Consider the following 20404-nt stretch of genomic DNA (forward strand, 5'->3'; position numbering starts at 1 on the left):
GCTTGAATTCTCACATATCTTATGCTGATACATTATGACATCCTAGATTCTTGAGAAAAACTTAGAATAGAATATAGAATAACATAGTTGAAGGGGACCTTGGAGGTCTTCTAGTCCAACCCCCTGCTCAGGCAGGAAACTCTACACCACTTCAGACAAATGGTTGTCCAATCTCTTCTTTAAAACTTCCAGTGTTGGAGCATTCACAACTTCTGGAGGCAGGTTGTTCCACCGCTTAATTGTTCTCACTGTCAGGAAATTTCTCCTTAGTTCTAAGTTGCTTCTCTCCTTGATTAGTTTGATGCTATGAAGTCCAACACCAGCTAAAAACTGACTGTTGTGACCTCACATTGTGCTGAAGAGATAATAATAATTCAAGTAGTCCTCAATTTACGACCACATTTGAGCCCCAAATTTCCATTGCTAAGTGAGTCAATTGTTAAGTGAACTTTGCCCCATTTTATGATCTTTCTTGCCACATTTGTTAAGTGAATCACTGCAATGCTTAAGTTAGTGCCATTGTTGTTAAGTGACCCTGGCTTCACCATTGACTTTGCTTGTCAGAAGGCCGCAAAAGGGGTCACGTCACTCTGGGAGACTGCAACTGTCATAAATGTGAGTCAGTTGCTCAGTGTCTAAATTTTGATCGCATGACCATAGGGATGCTATAACTGTCATAAATATGAAAAATGGTCATAAGTCACTTCATTGCCATAGTAACTTTGAACCAGTGGTGGGTTGCAGGCGGTATGCCCCGGTACGGGTATACCGGAGCCAGCCCGGAACATGGGATACCGCTCCGGTACAGTGCTCTGGAGGGCCCACCCACCCGCCCGACCTCCTTACCAGTATTTAGAGGCTTCCGCACTTCAGCACCTGTGCAATGCTCCACAGAGCAGCTGGAGTGTCGCCGAGCATCATGGAGGTGCTAAGATCCACGCGCGCGCACTGTGCGTGACCATGAGGACGCCGCCTGGCCCGTTCCAACCGTACTGTTTGGAACGGGATTTGAAACCCACCACTGCTTTGAACAGTCACTAAATGAACTGTTGTAAGTTGAGGACTACCTGTACTAGATGGCAGTTGGGGAAGGCTGATACATAGATTAGTGGCAATTCATAACATGACTGCATTAATTCCCCTGAATCTGACATATGAACTCAAGTCATACATGCAGATTTAAAATATACAACTTATTTCCATACACCAGGTGTAGCAAATAGTGGAGTTTCCTGTTATCCTGAATGCTGGAAGTTCAAGCTAACAGTTTTTAGCACTGCTAAGGTTGAGGAATGCTGCTCTACATCTATATAAAAAAAAACACTAAAGTGGTGGAAATGAGAAAAGTTGATCTTTGCTTCTTATTTTATTTTTATTTTATTTTTATTGAATTTATAGACCGCCCCCTCTCCCCAAAGGAACTCATATTACTCATATTTGTTTCCCAACTGTTGCCACAAAAAATCCCACTAAAAATGCATTTAAAAAATGTGAATTACATTTTTTTCTTGTCTACACCCACTTGGATCCTGAATATTTGTGTGACTTGAAGTGGCTTCCACAAACTAAACTAAACTTAATCCATAAAATTGCAATAAAAGAACCATAAGATTTGGTTCTGGAAATGTTTTTCAGAAAGAAGAAAAAATATCAAATTGTGTATAAATGGAACAAAGAGAAAAAAATAGACAAAAGTTAATAGGAAAAATATGGAAGATGTATATATATTATTTGTTTCTTTCTTTCTTTTCTCTTCACTTATTTTCTATCTTTCTGGTTTTTATGTATTTTTCTATACTGATTTTTTTAAAGTGCAATATAATAATCACAATCAACAGACTCTTAAGTACTGTTCATAAAAGTTAGGAGCTTCCTGCCCCATTGTTCTTGGAAAAAGACTTGTCTTTATTATTTTTGGTATGGCCTCAGAGAAGAAGCTGCTATGGAAAATTTCATAAACAGACACAGAACAGTATTTGAATCTATTTTTCATTTCTTTTGCATTTACTATCTTTGTGTGGTGAAAGAACAACCTGTCATAATTCTTCTGCATTTCCCAGAAGAGAAATAGCAATCATTTCACCATTAACATTTTCATGGTGGATGGTTCATCCTGTTCCCCATTCCATATGAACTTTAATTATTCCACCTTTATCAAAGCCATTACGAAAGGTTTGGCAAAGAGTCCCTCAAAATTAAATTCTTTATTCTTGGAATAAAGTAATTTTTTAATTACTTAATGAAAAGCAATCAAAATTGAGGCAGGGACATGCCTAAATTTGTCATAAATACATTAATGGTGTTATTCTATAAATGAATGAATTAATATTTAATTGGAAGAAATTACGTTTTGATTTTTATTTTATTTTTTGCTGAGCGAACAAGACCAACTTTATTCCACTGAGATTTTTGTGGCTTGCTTTATGATTGCACTTTGCTTTTTAGAGTCCCAAATTATTTGCACTCCTGAAGGGTTAGAGAGCCAAAGATTGAGAAATATAGAGAAAGAATAGGAAAGTTTATAGATTTAGTTTTTAAATGTAATAACATAAAGGTAAAATTGTGTATTGGTTTTGACTCACAGCAGAGTTAGATGAGAGCTACCCCAAAAGTTACTGCAGCTATCGGCATCGATAAGATATGATTTATAGTCAGTGGTTCTGTGATCGTGTGTTTCAGTTCACTTTCAGCTGATCGTTGGAGCTACCAGTTCACCCAAACTGATCTGAACCGGCTGAATCTCACTCCTGCTTATAGTGAAGGATTCTGGGATTTGTAGTTCTGCGATATCTGGAGCGCTTCAAATTGCACATTTCTAACATTAAGGATGAGCAAAGTATACCAATATTGAAGCATTTACATTCTTAGATTAACAATTATGTAAAAAGTTTGGGTCAGGGAATTTAACCATCTCCTTCTGTCCTTTCTTTGGGTCACACCAGGAAGGTGAATTTAACATGAACACCTAACCACATTTCTAAGCTCCAAAGATGCATGTTGGGAGCATAATTTCTTCTAATCCTGGGAGAAGTTCTATTGATTGAGGAAAGCATATTAATATCTCAAAAAAAATAAAAATGTTTTCCACTGTTCTGGTTATTTTTTCCTCCTTAAATTAAAATGTTAGGCTTACTCACCATAACTTTCAACTTTCTGAGTAAAAAAGGAAGTGAGTTAATTTTGCCTCTGCCTCATTTAAATTGAAACTCTTTTAAGTCAAACTCGACTATGTGTTTTTTGGGGGGACAGTATGGAAGGGATGTGAGATAGAATTGAATTGAATTCTTTATTGGCCAAGTGTGATTGGACACACAAGGGATTTGTCTTTGGGGCAGATGATCTCAATCAGTGGTGGTTTCCAGATCCCCGTTGCAATTGGTACGGTGCAACGGGGGCGGGCGTCCACCACATGAACATGTGCAGCATGCACGCAAACACACACAGTGTGTGCATGGGTACTTACCGCCCATGATGCTCCAGCTGCTGGGCGGAGCATCACACAAACGCCATATGCTCCGTGCATGTGCACGGAAGCCCCAAGCAGCTCAAATACAGGTGAGAGGTGCAGGCAGGCAGGCGGGCCCTCCGGAGCACCATACCGGAATGGTACATAAGGAGAATAAAATACATTCTTCAAGAATCATAAGGTAAACACTTAGAGATAGCCAAGGTTACTAATAAGCTATCAAATCATACTAGGAAACAAATGAAACAACAAATTTTAAAGATACAAGCAACATGGTTATATTCGTAAGTGGGGAGAGATAGATACTAGCAAGGAAGAGAAGAAGAATAGTAATACAGTAAATTATTTGATAGTGTTGTGGGAATTCGTTGCTAAGCAGAGTGATGGCATTTGGGGGGGAGAGATCTCTTACTGGAATGCTTTTTGAACTTCTCAGTTTAACCCCTACTACTGGAATTTCCTGGTGGCTTTTCCATCCATGTACAGAAGAGATCTAATGTGCTTTATGAGATTAGCCAAGGAGAGTAAAGTGTAGCTAAGGATGAAACGTCTTTGGGGATCTGATTGAAAGAGCATCAGAACAGCTGCTGAGGGGAACTTTTTGGAAGGAAGTGAGATCAGTGTAGTGGATCTTTTATGGAGGCAATAGTGAACATTTGTGGAAAATAGAAGACCTTGGGGTAATTTTAAGTAAAAGAGAAATGCCAGGGGTGAACCTCTTAGTTCTATGACTTCGTCTTCTCCAGAACTTCCATCAAAATGCCATTTTAAGTCCCCAACTTCACTCCAATCTCTTTTCACAATTGTTAAATGGCGACTTTCACTATTATTACTGTATTTTTCGGAGTATAAGACGCACTGGAGTATAAGATGCACCAAGGTTTTGAAGAGGCAAATTAAAAAAAATAATTTCTGCACTATGCAAATCTCCCAAAAATGGCCCGTTTTTTGCAAAAATGGGTTCATTTTTTTCAAAATAAAAAAGGGTATAAATAACCCTTAGGAAGTTTGTAGAATGTTCCTCGGAGAGTGGGGGAGGCGAGCAAAAAATGGACTGTTTTTCACAAAAATGGACCCAGTTTTTGTCCAAAAAAGGGCATTAGGAAGCTTATAGAGTGCTTCCGGGTGCTGGGGGGGGCATAATTGAGCAAAAATAGGCTGCTTTTTGTTCATTTCTGCCCTCCCCAGCCCCCAGGAGCTCTCTGAAAGCCTCCTACAAGCTAATGCATGGCCATTTTGGTGACGGGAGCGGGGTTTCAGGAGGCAAAAAATGCTGTATTCAGTGTATAAGATGCACCCAGATTTTCAGCTTCTTTTTTGAGGGAAAAAGGTGCGTCTTATATTCCAAAAAAATAGAGTACCTTCCATGATTCCTACAAGTATGAACTTCACCTGTCGGCACCTTCAGCCATATCTATGCTAACTGGGAAATTATGAGAGCTATGGTCCACCCATTTTGAGGTGGTGTGAGAAGAAGAAACTGGTTTAATGTATGAATGTGAGCTGTGCCTTTGGGTCTGATTTATTACCAAAGGCATAGTGTTAAATCTCAGTGGCATGAAGGGTACTGTGCCAAAGGTTTGCAACTGAGCTTTGCAAGAAGTGGAGGTGAGCAAAGCCATTTCTCTTCACTTGTAATTGTTCCATGCTTCTGAGTATATGCATGTGTATGTTTTCCTCCCACTTGCCTAGCCCCTTATTGCAGCCTTCCTCCGGCACCTCTCCATGGCTCGATCCTCAGTCACTCCGGCCTGCAGCCAGAAAGTACCATTTGGTTTGGTTGTGACACCGGCTACCGCCTTGTTGGCCACAGCTTTTCAACATGTTCGAGACACCCCCAGGGCTACCACCACTGGAACAAAGCCATTCCTCTCTGTCAAGGTATGCAGGCTCAAACGACAACTGTATACTTCCCTGTTGTTTATTTATCCCAATATGAACATTTATCCCATCCCAATGTTGAAATTCAAAATTTTCCCTACCACTTCTGTGGGTGTGGCTTGATGGGATGGTCATGAGACTGGGTGGGCATGGCCAATTTTAAAAAACCTTTTTAGCATTTTAACTACCAGTTCTCCTGAACCGGTAGTTAAAAAACACTTTAAACGTTTTTTTTAAGTTCCAATGATCAGCTGTGTGATCGTTGGAACTTTTTAAAAACTTTTTTTAGCATTTTTAAACTACAGGAGAACTGGTAGTTTAAAAATGCTTTTAAAAAAATTAAAATGTTCCAATGATCAGCTGTGTGACAACCAGCTGTGCTGTGCGATTTTGAAATATTTTTTAAAAACTTTTTAACGCATTTTTTTTTACTACCAGTTTGGGCGAACCAGTAGCATTTTACCCCTGTCCCACCCTGTCTTTTTGACAGTGCTCTACTGCAACATGCTGGGTGTTACAATAATATAAGGTCCAAAAGGGCTGGCTATCCTAATACCCAAAATGTTGCATACATTTTATATGTCCCCAATATTAAGAGTTTAACTCAGGCAAGACTGTTTTTCTCTGTATTGGAGTGGACGGATGGGTTGGTTTTTCCTCTTTCTGTTATTTTTGCATCTGCTCTGACATATTCATTGGTTCTATATTATGTTAGTTGAGTGGATTACTTGACCATTCATTCCAATGGCCTCTGTCACAATGAAATTTGGCATCGGAAACATTTGTTTTCTAATTGGTGGGGGTGGGGGTGAATACAGCTATGTTTCCAAAATTGTTACAAGGATCTACCATCTTTCTCCAAAACTGTTCTGACCGAGGCTTCCTGAGACAGTACAAAGCACCTGCTTAGTCCCAAAAAATCCCTCTTTTTATTTCAACGGCTGTGAATTATGGTCATTCACAGCCCGTAATGAGTCACAAATATTTTGTAAAAAGTCTGACAGAAGTCTGCCAAAGTCTTTCGCGATAAGGCTGATAAGCACCTACCTTTACCTCCCTTGAAATGCTGCCAAAGACCTAATTGCCAATTAGTTTTGTAAGGCCACATGGCGCCCAGAGTCAAAATGGAGCTTCAGAATATAAACTGACCAGAATGACCAAAGTTGCTTTCTGCAAAAGCTCACGTGCCTTTGCTCCTCCTTTATGCCTTATGGGAGGGGCCAATCATCTTCAAGCCTTAGTCCTGAGTTGCCCCTTTTGTCTTAACTGTTCTTGCCTTCTGGCAGCTCTGCGCACGCGAGCACTGGGAACAGGCTCCCCCTGTTTCTCTTCCTTGCTGATGTCCGACTCTGGAGACTCCAGAGGCACTAAATAACTACCAGATGGCCCTGGCCCCATCTCTGCCTCCGATGCACAGCCCTCGTCCGAGCCTTCCCCAGACTCTAGGACTGGCCCATGTTCCTCCCCAATCTCCTCACTGTCTGACTCTACTGCCAGCTCCTCAGGCCGCCGCCAGACCACAACAAAAACTACCCATCAAATGGAAACCTAAAACTAACCTCAGCAGAAAGCTTTGGCTAAAGCCCAAAGAGTTCTTAGTTATTCCTTGGAGTCTTCCAAAATGGAGCAGATTTAAGCTAGTCTTTAACTGTCACCTGGTGAACTTTGCACCATTTATCTGAGCAAAGCAGAGCTACGCAAGTCTTACTAACAATAGCCCTTTCTCCTTGAAAGGGGAGAACTAAGGAGGGAAGAGAGATCTGATGAAAGAAGCAGTTCAGCCTAGTCAGCACACCTGAAGTTGCCATGGCAACTATAATTTTCAAAACCCACCAGAAGCCTCACATTAAAACCCACCAGTGCAATATGTCTCTACTTGCAAAGGCAGGAATTAATTATCATTGTCTTCTGGAACGAAGACTCAGCTAATTTTCCTGGGTGGAACCCAGGGCATCCAAGAGATACGATGGATGCCCTGGATTAATAATTAAAGAGTGCCAATAGAAGAGAATGTCTGTAGCTGAAGGTTGGAGTGTGGAGTCCTTGGTGCTCCCTGAGCTTGGCTGTGTTTGCTTGCAGATATTTCGCTACCCAACCAGGTAACATCTTCAGCAAACCACCAAGCTCAGAGAACACCAAGGACTCCACAATTAAAGAGTTTTCAGCATCATGCAGATATTGCTTTGAAAAATGAGGAAAGTTTTAGCAGAGTTTCCTGTAGAGATAACAAATATAGGATGGTGCATTTCATTTATTTTGCTTTATTAGCTGCTGCACTAAGTGAAGGGAATGAGAAGCACATTTTGCTCATTGGAAGTAGAACTTGGTGGTCTGTAGCAACTTGAGTTTGATTGTTCTCTTCCTGAACTTGCTACAAGTTCCTGTAGCAACTTGAGTTTGATTGTTCTCTTCCTGAGTGTCCCTCAGCCTACTGACTACTTGTAGGTCCCATTTCTTCATGATTCGGTACTGAAATATTAAACAATTGCTATGTATCTTGATACCTGCACTAATATCAGCTTCTTCATAAGATAAATGAATGGATAAAATGTTTGATGAGCATGGTTATTTTTTAATTTATTTTAAAGGTTCCTACAATTGCTTGGAGAATAAGGAACCAAGTCCTTGGTTTATGACACATAGACAGCCTCAGAGGCATTAGCATGAGTGTTAGAGATGCAAACAACCAGGGCATTTCTACTCAACCTTTAGGATTTCAGTATTTATAATCACAATTACATCTGGTATCCTGTTCAGGAACGTTAGATCAGCACAGCATACAGCAGAGCAATATAGGGCTGGAAGGGACCTCGGAGGTCATCTAATCCAACCCCCTGCTCCAGCAAGAGACTTTATGTCATCTGGATTATTTTGGTACCTCTAACAGAGGAAAATTGCCAGAAAGGAGAAGGAGTTCACTAGGACAAGGCTGCCACGCAGAGGAAGGCACAGATAGTTCTTGACTTATGACCACAATTGAGCCCAAATTTTTGGTTGCTAAGCAAGAGCACTGTTAAGTGAGTTTCACCACATTTTACTCAATCCATGACGTTTCCTGGCTCTAACAGTCATGTGCAGACTAATTTAGATCATATATTTTTTTCTGAATAAACCAAAATGGTTGTGGTTCTCTTGGAAGAGTTAGCCATAAATCCCGATTCACAAAATACAGCATCTGGGTTCACAAACCAGATCAACCATATTTTGTCTTAGGCCTGTCTGTGAACCCCATAATTGTGCATAATTATTTCCCCCCTTTAAAAATCATTATCCAGATGCATGCCTTCTCTCACCAAACATGTCACACTGCTGAAACCAGAGACGTGAGGTGCTACTTCCAGCAAACACCCCAATGATTAACCTGGGAACTGGCAGAGTTGAATAAAGCTGAAAGAACATTCCCTGTAACCTCCCCCCACCATTGAAATCCAAGCACTGATGGGAAGACAGACGGAAGGGGGGGGGAGATAAAGATCAGAGATTGTCTGATTAGACTTACTTAAGCTTCATTTAGAGCAGATTCATTTGCAATAATAGTCTTGCTCCTTGGGGTTCAGTAAGGCAGAATGATTTGTTCAAGTTCCTGGTAACAAGCCAGCCTCCCCCCCTCCTCCCCATTTCTTTTTCCAAAACAGACTTCTTTGCTCTTTTATTGCTTCCCTTGACCTCTAGCCATTCTCTGTCTTAGCATCTCTCAGGAACCCGCTTCCTCTGATTCTTTAAACAGTGGCTGCTTTCAGGTTTTCACAATCAGATTTAAAGTTCTTTACTGCCCTTGTAAACTCATCCTACGCTGCGGGAGTCAGGGTCTTAAAGAACTGGCAAATTGTTGGGCTAAGTTCTGGATGTTTTTCCTCAAGCAGGATTGTTGAAATATAATAATGCCAAGAAACATGAAGTAGAATCAAACATTTCCGGGCATATCTTTGTCAAAAGTCATGTACAATAGAATAGAATAAAATAGAATAGAATAGAATAGAACACAATAGAATAACAGAGTTGGAAGGGACCTTAGAGGTCTTCTAGTCCAACTCCCTGCCTAGACAGGAAGCCCTACACCACTTCAGACAAATGGTTATCTAATCTCTTCTTCCAGTGTTGGAGCATTCACAATTTCTGGAGGCAAGTTGTTCCACTGATAAATTGTTCTAACTGTTGGAAATTTCTCCTTAGTTCTAAGTTGCTTCTCTCCTTGATTAGTTTCCACCAATTGCTTCTTGTTCTACCCTCAGGTGCCTTGGAGAATAGTTTGACTCCCTCTTCTTTGTGGCAGCCCCTGAGATATTGGAACACCGCTATCATGTCTCCCCTAGTCCTTCTTTTCATTAAACTAGACATATCCAGTTCCTGCAACCATTCTTCATATGTTTTAGCCTCCATTCCCCTTTGGTGCTCTTCTCTGCACTCTTTCTAGAGTCTCCAAATCTTTTCTACATCGTGGTGATCAAAACTGAATGTGGCATTCCAAGTGTGGCCTTACCAAGGCATTGTAAAGTGGTATTAACACTTCACGTGATCTTGATTCTCCCCCTCTGTTTATGCAGCCTACAATTGTGTTGGCTTTTTTTGGCAGCTGCTGCACACAGCTGGCTCATATTTAAATGGTTGTCCACTAGGACTCCAAGATCCCTCTCACAGTTATAGCTGGAGTCCTTCTTAAGGATTGGTTGTTTTGCAGCTATTCAAAGTTAGTCTCTGGAGATTCTCAGTCCTCCAAGTCATGGTTGTCCCAAAAGTGGTTTTTCAAAAGGCAACTGGGCTCTTTGTTTTTCCTTGAAGACATTTTGTTTCTCATCCAATAAGCTTCTTCCATTTTGACTGAATGGCAGAGGATGGAAGGATTTCAATTTTTAATGACCAGTCATCTAGTCGTAAACTGAAGAAGCTTCTTGGATGAGAAACAAAACATCTTCTAGGAGACCTGAAGTCCAATTGTCTTTTTGAAAAAGCGCTTCTGGGACATTCAAAATCAGAAAGGCCACATTCCCAACCATTGTAAATGGTCACCATGGTTACAGGACCACAAGTCATATGGGCCAAGCTTTACAACCAGGTCTAGGATTCTGCACTGTCAGAGTTTGCAGCAACCCAACCAGCACACAAAAGTAAATGAACTCAGCAGGACTCAATTATATATAAGAAATTGGTTTATTTATTTATTTATTTATTTATTTATTTATTTATTTATTTATTTATTTATTTATTTATTTATTCTTCGCATTTCTAAACCGCCCCCTCTCCCAAAAAGGGACTCGGGGCGGTGTACAGTCCACACAACAAATAACAGATAAAATACAAATATAAATATGACTATAAATATACATATATATGTGGAGGAGGTTAAAATTAAGAGTACTGTACAGAAGAATAAATATGGGTCTAAAAGCCCTAAAAACAATTAAAAATTAAAACATTGCCCTTAAAATAACCAGATGAGAGTATACTACCAGGAGTTCATAGTTGTAACATTTATAATTATGCCAGGCCAGCTAATCGGAACATTATATCGGTTATAACACAGAAAGCATGTGTACAACACCCAAGTAGGTTTTTCCAACATGGTAGAGAGAAATAGTAGCAAATACAAAATGGAAGCAAGATAATGGAGGCAAGCAAGAGACAAGCTGAGCTGAGCAAGACTTCTTCTTGCTCTTTATATATACAACAGTTAAGTTGAGCCACGCCCAGACTCCAAACTGGCTCGTGTGGCCCCATACAACAAATACTATGTCTCAGTTAGTAAACCCTATTGCCTGACCTGTTGCTATGCTCATTCTAGTCTACGAACACTTATACACTGGCACCCACCCATATAACAGCAATTTGCAATATTCTTTTGCTGCTATTTGGCAAAACCCACAATTAAATGATTGGGTTCACTGAATAACTGCCATGAAAAAGGCTAGAAAATTCCTTCCAGTCACATGGGTACCTTGATTTACAACCACAGTATTTTAGGACTGCAATATGGGCCCGATTTTGTTCATAAATTGAGGATTACCTGTAATGATATGTTCCTTTAGTTTGAACGTTTTGCTGATGCCTTCCTGTTTTGTCCAATCTCCTTTAATTTCCTTTGCATTCTGGAGCTGATAAATGCCAGCATCTACATAGCTAAGTTTAACTTAAAATGCCATTTTTTTTTTATGGATGACTATAAACCCTAATACAAAAATAAATAGCAAAATAGCCTATTCTTCTTTAATAATCCATGTGACCGTGTTGAGTCCCTCTGCATCCCTATTGGGTGATGCTCCCAAATTATCCTCTTAAATCGCCAATCCAATCTGTAAAATAGCAGATGTTCTGTTTCATTGCTGTAAAGATTCCATCATGCCATATTCTTCAAAAAGATGCTAAATGCTCCAAAGTAGAATGTTGTTTGGATGCAAAAGTGCACAAGAGATGTTTCCATCTTGTTTGATGAACCATTTGCCTAAATCCAAGGACTTGTAACTGAGTCCATTCCTGCCTGACCATCTGTGCTAGAAGCAAAGTAGGTGGAAGTCAAGGGCCTTCTCAAGTTATTTAATTAGCTTTTGGGCAAATTGCAACTGGCCTGAGCAGAGCCACATTAGGACTAACTAGGCTGTATATTGGCATAGGATTCAGAGAAATTATCCAGATGAAGATTGCTGCAAGATTTTAAATGCAAGCAAGCCAGATGTTTAAAGACAGTTAAGATAAAATGCACCTTTTCTGACTAATACAGTATATTTTATAAAAAGACATAAGTTGTTGATCTATCTATCTGTCACTAATCTAATTATTTCTATCTATTTCTATATGTCTGTCCATCCATCCATCCATCCATCCAATCAACCAACCAACCAACCAACCTACTAACTAACTAACTAACTAACTAACTAACTAACTAACTAACTATCTAGGCAGAAAAAAGAATATCATCTATCTATCTATCCTCTCCCACTCTATCCATCTATCCATCCATCCATTCATTCATCCATCCATCCATCCATCAATTATCTATCTATCTATCATCTGTCTATCTATCTATCTATCTATCTATCTATCTATCTATCTATCTATCTATCATCTGCCACTCTCTCTATCCATCTATCCATCCATCCATCAATTATCTATCTATCTATCTATCTATCTATCTATCTATCTATCTATCTATCTATCTATCTATCTATCATCTATATCTAAACAGAAAAGATATCCATCTATCTATCTATCTATCTATCTATCTATCTATCTATCTATCTATCTATCTATCTATCTATCATCTACCACTCTCTCTATCCATCCATCTATCCATCCATCCATCTATCTATCTAGACAGAAAAGAGAATATCTATCTATCCATCCATCCATCCATCCATCCATCCATCCATCCATCTATCTAATCTATCTTCTCAGAATTTTTGCAACAAACATCCCAATGTCTAAAGTGGGATTAAAAGTAATAAGTGCCCGAAAACGAATAACTAAAAGGGACTGAGAATTTTTTAATCAAAACCCCAATAAAAATCTGGAGTGTTTAGACAGGAAGAGGGAAGCCAAGTCAGGAACATCAGGACAATTGAGAGAGACCGAAGGAAAGTGGAGCAAAATCTTCTTTCAGATAGTTTGTCCATAGGATTACTAGACCCCAAATCCTCCTTGAATATCTGAGTCTGACTGTCAACAACCTGGGGGCTGTTATTGAAAGAATTCCTCTTTGGCCTCAGGATAAAGCTCTCTCTTTTCTGATGCTGAATCTATTTCCTTTGGTGCGAGGCAGATGGGATAGAAATGCTGCCAGACACTTCACTTTTCCCTGGTTAGGTGAACTCCCCTTTTGCTGATTTTCATTAAAGCTCCAGCAGCTGAGACTTTCATTCTCTCACTTCTAATAAAAGCCTGGAATGACAAGCTGCTTTGTCTTTTTGTCCGGGACAAACGTCATTCTTGATTTCCCATGATCTTTAGCACATCTGAAAAACATGGAACTTAATGGTTGGAGAGAGAGGTGATGCTGGAAATGTGTGACAAGCCCTTAGTTTGCCTCCTTTTAAACATATCCCTCTTGCCCAGGGGTGTCCAAACTTGGGAACTTTAAGACTTGTGAACTTCAACTACCAGTCCACAAGTCTTAAAGTTCTCAAGTTTGGACACCCCTGCTCTTGCCCATTCTTCTCCCTCCTGCAAAGTTTTCTTGCTTGCCTTGTATTCACTCTCCTCAATAACAGATTAAGAAGAGTTGGAAGGGACCTTGGAGGTCTTCTAGTCCCCTGATGGAGGACACCATGTGCACACCAACCAACTGATTTTCGGCCTTCCGGAGGGCCAGGGGAGGCCGTTTTTGCAATCCCCAGGCTTCAGGAAAGCCTCCAGAACCTGGGAAGGGTGAAAAATGGGACTTCTGGAAGGTCATGTGTGAATGTGCGCGCGCACGTGTGTGTGTGTCACATTGCATTGTGGGCGTGGGGCACTCATTCGCAATAGCGTGCACGTGCACAACTTTGGCACGTGAGGACAGAAAGGTTCTCCATCACTGATCTAGTCCAACCCCCTGCCCAAGCAATACAGGTAATCCTCAACTTATGACCAAAATCGAGCCCAGAATTTACGTTGCTGAGTGAGAAATTTGTTAAGTGAGTTTTGCCCCCATTTTACAACACTTCTTGCCACGTTTGTTAAGTGACTCCCTGCAATTGTTAAAATAGCAACGCAGTTGTTAAGTGAATCCGGCTTGGCTTGTCAGAAAGTCACAAAAGATGATCACATGACCTCCAGGACACTGCAACCGTCATAAATGTGAGTCAGTAGTCCCTCCATCCTTCCAGTCTAAGTAGTAGCATCCAAATGTGAATCCCGTGGCCATGGGAATGCTACAACGGTCGTAAGTGTGAAAAATCATCATAAGTCACTTTTTCCAGTGCCGTTGTAATGGTCACCAAATTAACCGTTATAAGTAGAGGACTACCTGTACTTAAATTACATTTATTATTATTTAAATGCATTAGCCACCCAATTCCATTGGACTCTGGGCAACGTACAAAATGAGGGGAAACATAAAAGCGGCGAAAACATTGAATCAAACAGACAGCCACGATGAAAATAATCTAATAGACAGCAAAAGCAATTGAACAAATAATAAACATCAAGCCCAGGCTTGGGACCAAAGCCAGGAGTTGATGTTTATTTAACTTGGAATCAGAAAATATGGATCTTATAGTAGAAACACTCAGTCAATAACTATGATTACACAAATTAGAATAAAACAGGTATCTATCCAAACACTACAAAGAATTGTATAAATGATTTACACAAATGCAGTGCTGGTTCTTATAATGCACGGTTTTGCCATGGCGATTCCCTTTATCTCATGTAATGAAATTCTCTTTAGTTATTTCATAAAATGATTGTTACAGAGGGGGAAAAAAACCCTCTGATTATCCTTGATGCTTGCATTCCTTTGCATTAAATGTGAACGGTAATGTGGATAAAGGAAACAGATATTGTGCATTCCTACAAAATGAAAAGGTAGGACAAGAAAAGAAGTACAGTGTAGCCACAGTTTTAAAGGTTCCCTGATCTCTCTTTCTGTCTCTCTCGGTCTGTCTGTCTCTGTCTGTCTCTGTCTGTCTCTCTCTCTGTGTCTGTCTCTTTGTCTCTGTCTCTGTCTCTCTCTCTCTCTCTCTCTCTCTGTTTCTCTCTATCTATTTGTTTCTCTGTGTGTGTGTCTCTCTCTCTCTGTGTCTCACTGTCTCTCCCTCCCTCTCTCCCAACAATATCTGGTAGATTGCCAGAAGACCATAGCTGTGAATGTTAGCAGTCATTCCCCCATCTTCTTGAATTGGATCTCTCTTAAGTTGACTGATCCAGTCCTCCTTCCTGTTCCCTGCTGTCAGTTTTGCATTTTGCAAGCCTCAGTCCTCCCTCAGACAAATTATTGGGCAATTCCCCAACTGGTGAAGTTTGCTGATCTCTTTCTTGGCTGAGCCTTCGGCAACATCACTCTTGGTTCTTTTGTATCCCCAAGCTTCCTCTGTTCCCTAAGGGCTTTAGGAAATGGAAGCTGATTTGGGAAGGGAACTTTAGGTAGGAAAGCCTCAGCTTCTTCCCTTGTACTTCTTGTTTTCCCTATTGATGAGTAGTCTTCATCCTACTCACCTATCTCCTTAGGTTGCCTTCCTTACACAACCTCTCAATGTTTGTTAAACATGACACTGGGTTAAACTATTTCTGCTCCATCCCCTGCTCTGTACATTCATCTCCCTCTCCCTCCCTCCCTCCTTCCCTCTCTCTCTCTCCCTCTCTCTCTCTCTCCATCATCTACCTACCTGTCTGTCTGTCTGTCTGTCTGTCTGTCTGTCTATCTATCTATCTATCTATCTATCTATCTATCTATCTATCTATCTATCTATCCATCTATCATTTATTCATATATCCATCTATCCCTCTATCTATCTATCTATCTATCTATCTATCTATCTATCTATCTATCTATCTATCTATCTATCTATCATTCATCCATCTATCTATTAGACAGAAAAGAGAAAATCCATCCATCCATCCATCCATCTATATATCTATATATCTATATATCTATCTATATATCTATCTTTCATCTCTTGAGCTTTGGGGGTGGGGGAAAGCCTCTCGATCCCTAGTTCCATCATGCCTATAGCAATTAGCCTAATATTTCCTTAATCTCTGCCTGTACCTTGGTTCATTTTAGCATGTCTAACGATCCTCTTTCCTCTGATTCTTTAAAGTGCAACTTGTAGATATTTAAACCCCTCATTTTCCCCCCCGCAAACTCTTACCAGTTTGGTCTAATTTTATCTCCTTCAATAAATTCTCAAACTTCAATGCAACCAACCAGATGGAAGAAAGATGTCTATTTCCCATCAAATATACGATATCCCAAAGAATGTTTTTTAAATATCTAAATATACATTTTTTGCTGGGAGTCTGAACTGAAGTACAATATTAAGTACAGTACAATCTGTACAGTTTTCATTGAAAGAATGAAGCAAAAGAAGCAGCCACCCCCAACCTTCCGACCCACTTATAAGTTTCCCACATGCAAAACCCTACAGGGGTCAGAGGGAGAACAGAGCAGTTAACAACTGACAGGCAGTTTGGGGTGCATGAGCTGCCCATGTGGCCCTCCAAATTGCTTTGATAAGGTAACCCTTGAAGGTTATAGCTATTACAGACCCGAACCAGTCAAAAGCATGGATTTTCAGGCGCCTCTCCTTTCCCCCTTGTCGCTGCTACATGAAATTGGTATTCATCACACTTAGCCGTCTAGACGCCTGGCCTTGCCAGAGGTTTTGCTGAGCTCCTTAGTGGTTCAGGTGACATGCACACAATTATCTTCACAAAGCTAGGATGTGACTGATGACACCCACACTGGACAGTTGGATCTTCCTTCCTTCCTTCCTTCCTTCCTTCCTTCCTTCCTTCCTTCCTTCCTTCCTTCCTTCCTTCCTTCCTTCCTTCCTTCTTTTCTTCCTTCCCTGTTTATGCTCATTATTTCCAATACAATAGGCACCATTGCAGAAGGAGCCCATGTCCTTGATTATGAAGGGCCTGCTGTAACATATTAGACCTTCATATTGTGCTATGTAAAGGGACGCGGTGGCTCAGTGGCTAAGACACTGAGCTTGTCGATCAGAATGGTCGGCAGTTCAGCAGTTCGAATCCCTAGCACTGCATAACAGAGTGAGCTCCCATTACCTGTCCCAGCTTCTGCCAACCTATCAGTTTGAAAGCATGTAAAAATGCAACTTGAAAAATAGGGACCACCTTTGGTGGGAAGGTAACAGCGTTCCGTGCGACTTCGGCTTTTAGTCATGCCAGCCACATGACCGCAGAGACGTCTTGGGACAGTGCTGGCTCTACAGCTTTGAAATGGAAATGAGCACCGCCCCCTAGAGTCAGGAACAACTAGCATATATGTGCAAGGGGAACCTTTACCTTATTGTGCTATGTGTTTCTTTCACCATCTACTATAGCTGTTCTTTCAAAATCCCTCTCCAGCCTACTGCTTCCTCCTATTCATTCTTCTCTTTTTCCCATAAAGGAACTTTTAAAAATCTAAATGATATCTGGATGTTTATGCTGCAGCTTTATCATTTTACCTTGGCCTGTGTTTAAGCACAGATCCCTAATCACAATTCTGCTGGCCAATGGCCCCCCAGCTTAGCTTGCAGGCAAATGTGTCCTGGGAAAAGGTAGTCAAGGATGCCCATAGGGTTCAACTTATTTAATTGAAATGAACATCCAGCAAGTCATTGGCTAAATTGCTATGACAACATAATAAAAAGTTTATAAATAGAATCTCGGTAATGAGTTGTTTATACAAAGAAAGTAGATCCATAAATGGTTGTTTTAGAAGGAAAACAGATGGTATTTTAAAAAGTGCCCCTTTTAGGGTTATGCAAGTCCTCCAAAGGCCATTTCTACAAAATAGATTGGCTAAATAAAATTTGGACAGTGACACTATTAGACTTAAAGTACAGCAAACAATAATTAAATATGATCTTAATATATTCCAACAAAAACAATAAAGGTACTCCCAATTGCACCCAACATTTAAAAGTATATCAAATTTTAAAAAATCCTAGTGCTGAAAGTTCAAAATAAATAACTATTTGAAGTTTGTTTAAAGAACTAAATTGACAGGGCTTAATCTATTTCAGTTAGGATAATAATCATCTGCAAATCTACGACCTCAGCTGAAAAGGACCCATCCCTTGAGTTTATACAAAGGATTTGGAAGCCGATCTCAAAGCAAAGGTGGTGTAGGAGTTCTTAATAATGTAGGTGTAATCTGGGCACAATTCATCAATACTTTTAGACCATTAAAAGATGGCCCAGCAATCAAACATCAACTGTTTTTCCTTGTAATATTCCAAGCAGTTGCATGAACTGTGGTTTCTGATTGCCTTCAAAGATAGGTCTCAAGCCCCATAAATCAAGATAGGCATAGCAGGGCCTGGAGGACTAAGGCAAGTTGGGTACCATCAGAAGCTCAAAAGAATTCTAGCTACTGTCACAGATATCCCCAAGACTAGGCAAATCTTCCCTGTTCAAAAAGAACCATAACCCCAACCAATATTGGTCACAAATTAGCTGACTTCTCGTCCCCCACCTTGTCCCTCTTTGGGGACTAGGTATTAATTGATATGCTTCTGTCCTTGGCTCATTTGGCGGAAGTCCCACTGAAGTGTGTTGGCATGTTTTGCAAAAAGAAATTCAAATAGTATGCTTCTAAGCACATGGGTATCTTTGGAGGTTGGGGAAAGGCTTCAGAGCTTGGGGATGGCAAAGAATGCATCATGCCATGTGTTGTGGCAAGGATGCATCATAAGACATGTGTGATGACTGCATTATACATAGGCCACCCTGACTTCTGCACCTGCTTCAAGACCTCAAGTCAGTGGTGGATTCCTACCAGTTTAGACCGGTTTGGCTGAACTGGTAGTGGTATGGCGGTGTGGGTCGCTGGAACCGGCAGCGACTCAGGCCTGCCACGCCCCCAAAATGGTTCCTTGGTCTCTTCTGCTGTCACCGGCATGTTTCTGGGATGAAGCGAGCAGGGCGCTTGCGAAATGCCCTCTCAGCAAACCGGTAATAAGCCGGTTAGGAACCCACCTCCAGTATATATTTGCAACATTTGTGTGATGTCATAACACACACGTCTTTTTGGTATTATTGTTTACTGTGAATGCTGCTATATATGCATTGGATAGGGAAGGCTCGAGACAAAAAAGAACAGGTTAAATTTTGAAGCTCACTATGGAAGCAAAGACTTTGTATGAAGGCAAGCAGTCACATCTCTTGACTTTTCCTTCCAAGCAATCTCCTGTGGAGTTCCCAGAGCTCCGAAGAACGGGGTTGTTTTTGGCCGGGAGTTCACCATGGGCAGCAAAGCAGTTTACCAATGCAAAGAGGGCTTTCACCTCCAGGCTCAAGATAACTCCAGCGTGGAGTGCCTGGCAACTGGACAATGGAGCAATGGCAATAATCCTCCTCCTTGTGTGGGTGAGTCTAATATGGTCCACCTTCAGCCTTCCACATTCTTTGTCTCCTTTTAAGCACGATGCCTTTGTCTTAATAAGCATCCAGAATAATTTCAAAAGCAACCAGAAGCTTATTGTGTTGGAGTTAAAAGATCACCTAATTCAGTGATTGCAAACCTTTTTTGGCTCGCGTGCCATAAGTGGGGGGAGCACAAGGGGGTCGTGCTCAGGCATGCCGCACCCATAATGCAATGTGCGACCCCCCCAGTGCGCATATGCGCACTACAGCTGCGACCCCCCATTTTTTGCATGCTTTTTTCGCCCTCCCCAGGCTTCAGAGGCTTTATAGGAGCCTGGAGAGGGCGAAGACAGCCTTCCACCCTCCGGGGGCCCTTCGGAGGCTTCAGCGACCTTCAGGAGGCTTCCCTGAAGCCTCTTGAGCACTCAAAATGACACTCTGAGCAAACCGGCTGCGGAGGCTTCAGGGAAGCCTCCTGAAGGTCACGGAAGCCTCCGGAGCACTCAAAACGATGCTCCAAGCAAACTGGAAGTCACTTACAGTTTGGTCAGAGTGTCGTTTTAAGTGCTCCGGAGGCTTCAGGGAAGCTCATGAAGCTTCCGGAGGGACTCCGGGGGGGAGGCTCTTTTCACCCTCCCCAGGCTCCTATAAAGCCTCTGGAGCCCAGGGAGGGTGAAAAATGGCTTCAGAAATGGCGAAAGGGCAGCTCTTCACATGTCATAGGTTCACTATCCCAGACCTAGTTAGTTAGTCTCTTGACAACAGTAGTTCCTTAGATGCTTACTGGGAAATTAGAAAGAGGGTATTGTATAGAAATCTAAATCTCTCGCTCCACAGGGCCAAATATTTTCTTTCATTTGAGCCCAAAGAACCATCTCCTGAGTGAAATCCTCCTGCTGGACTTTTTTTTTTTTTTTTTAGCTCGGCTGCTATTTTGCTGGTGAAGGGAATTTCTACATTGAGAAAGTCAAAGAAATCCTCTTTCCAGATAACTCTGTCCATGGTTTTGGTGGAGCAATTTAAGTCACTTTTTTTACCCTACTCTGCACA

The 20404-nt window shown here is 41.0% G+C and overlaps 1 protein-coding gene across 1 annotated transcript in view; it reads left to right on the top strand.

Moving 5' to 3' along the window:
• The window catches only part of CSMD2 (CUB and Sushi multiple domains 2), a gene marked incomplete at its 5' end in the record, with an annotated part of 765891 nt that overhangs the window by 656619 nt on the left and 88868 nt on the right, over positions 1 to 20404 (top strand). Inside the window, 2 exons of the mRNA XM_081962655.1 lie at positions 5159 to 5347; positions 19172 to 19357. Coding sequence (XP_081818781.1) covers positions 5159 to 5347; positions 19172 to 19357 — 375 coding nt within the window. The remainder of the gene's footprint in view (positions 1 to 5158; positions 5348 to 19171; positions 19358 to 20404) is intronic.

The sequence above is a fragment of the Natrix helvetica genome (assembly GCF_964273705.1).
Source record: "Natrix helvetica genome assembly, chromosome: 9".
NCBI classification, from domain to species: Eukaryota; Metazoa; Chordata; class Lepidosauria; order Squamata; family Natricidae; genus Natrix; species Natrix helvetica.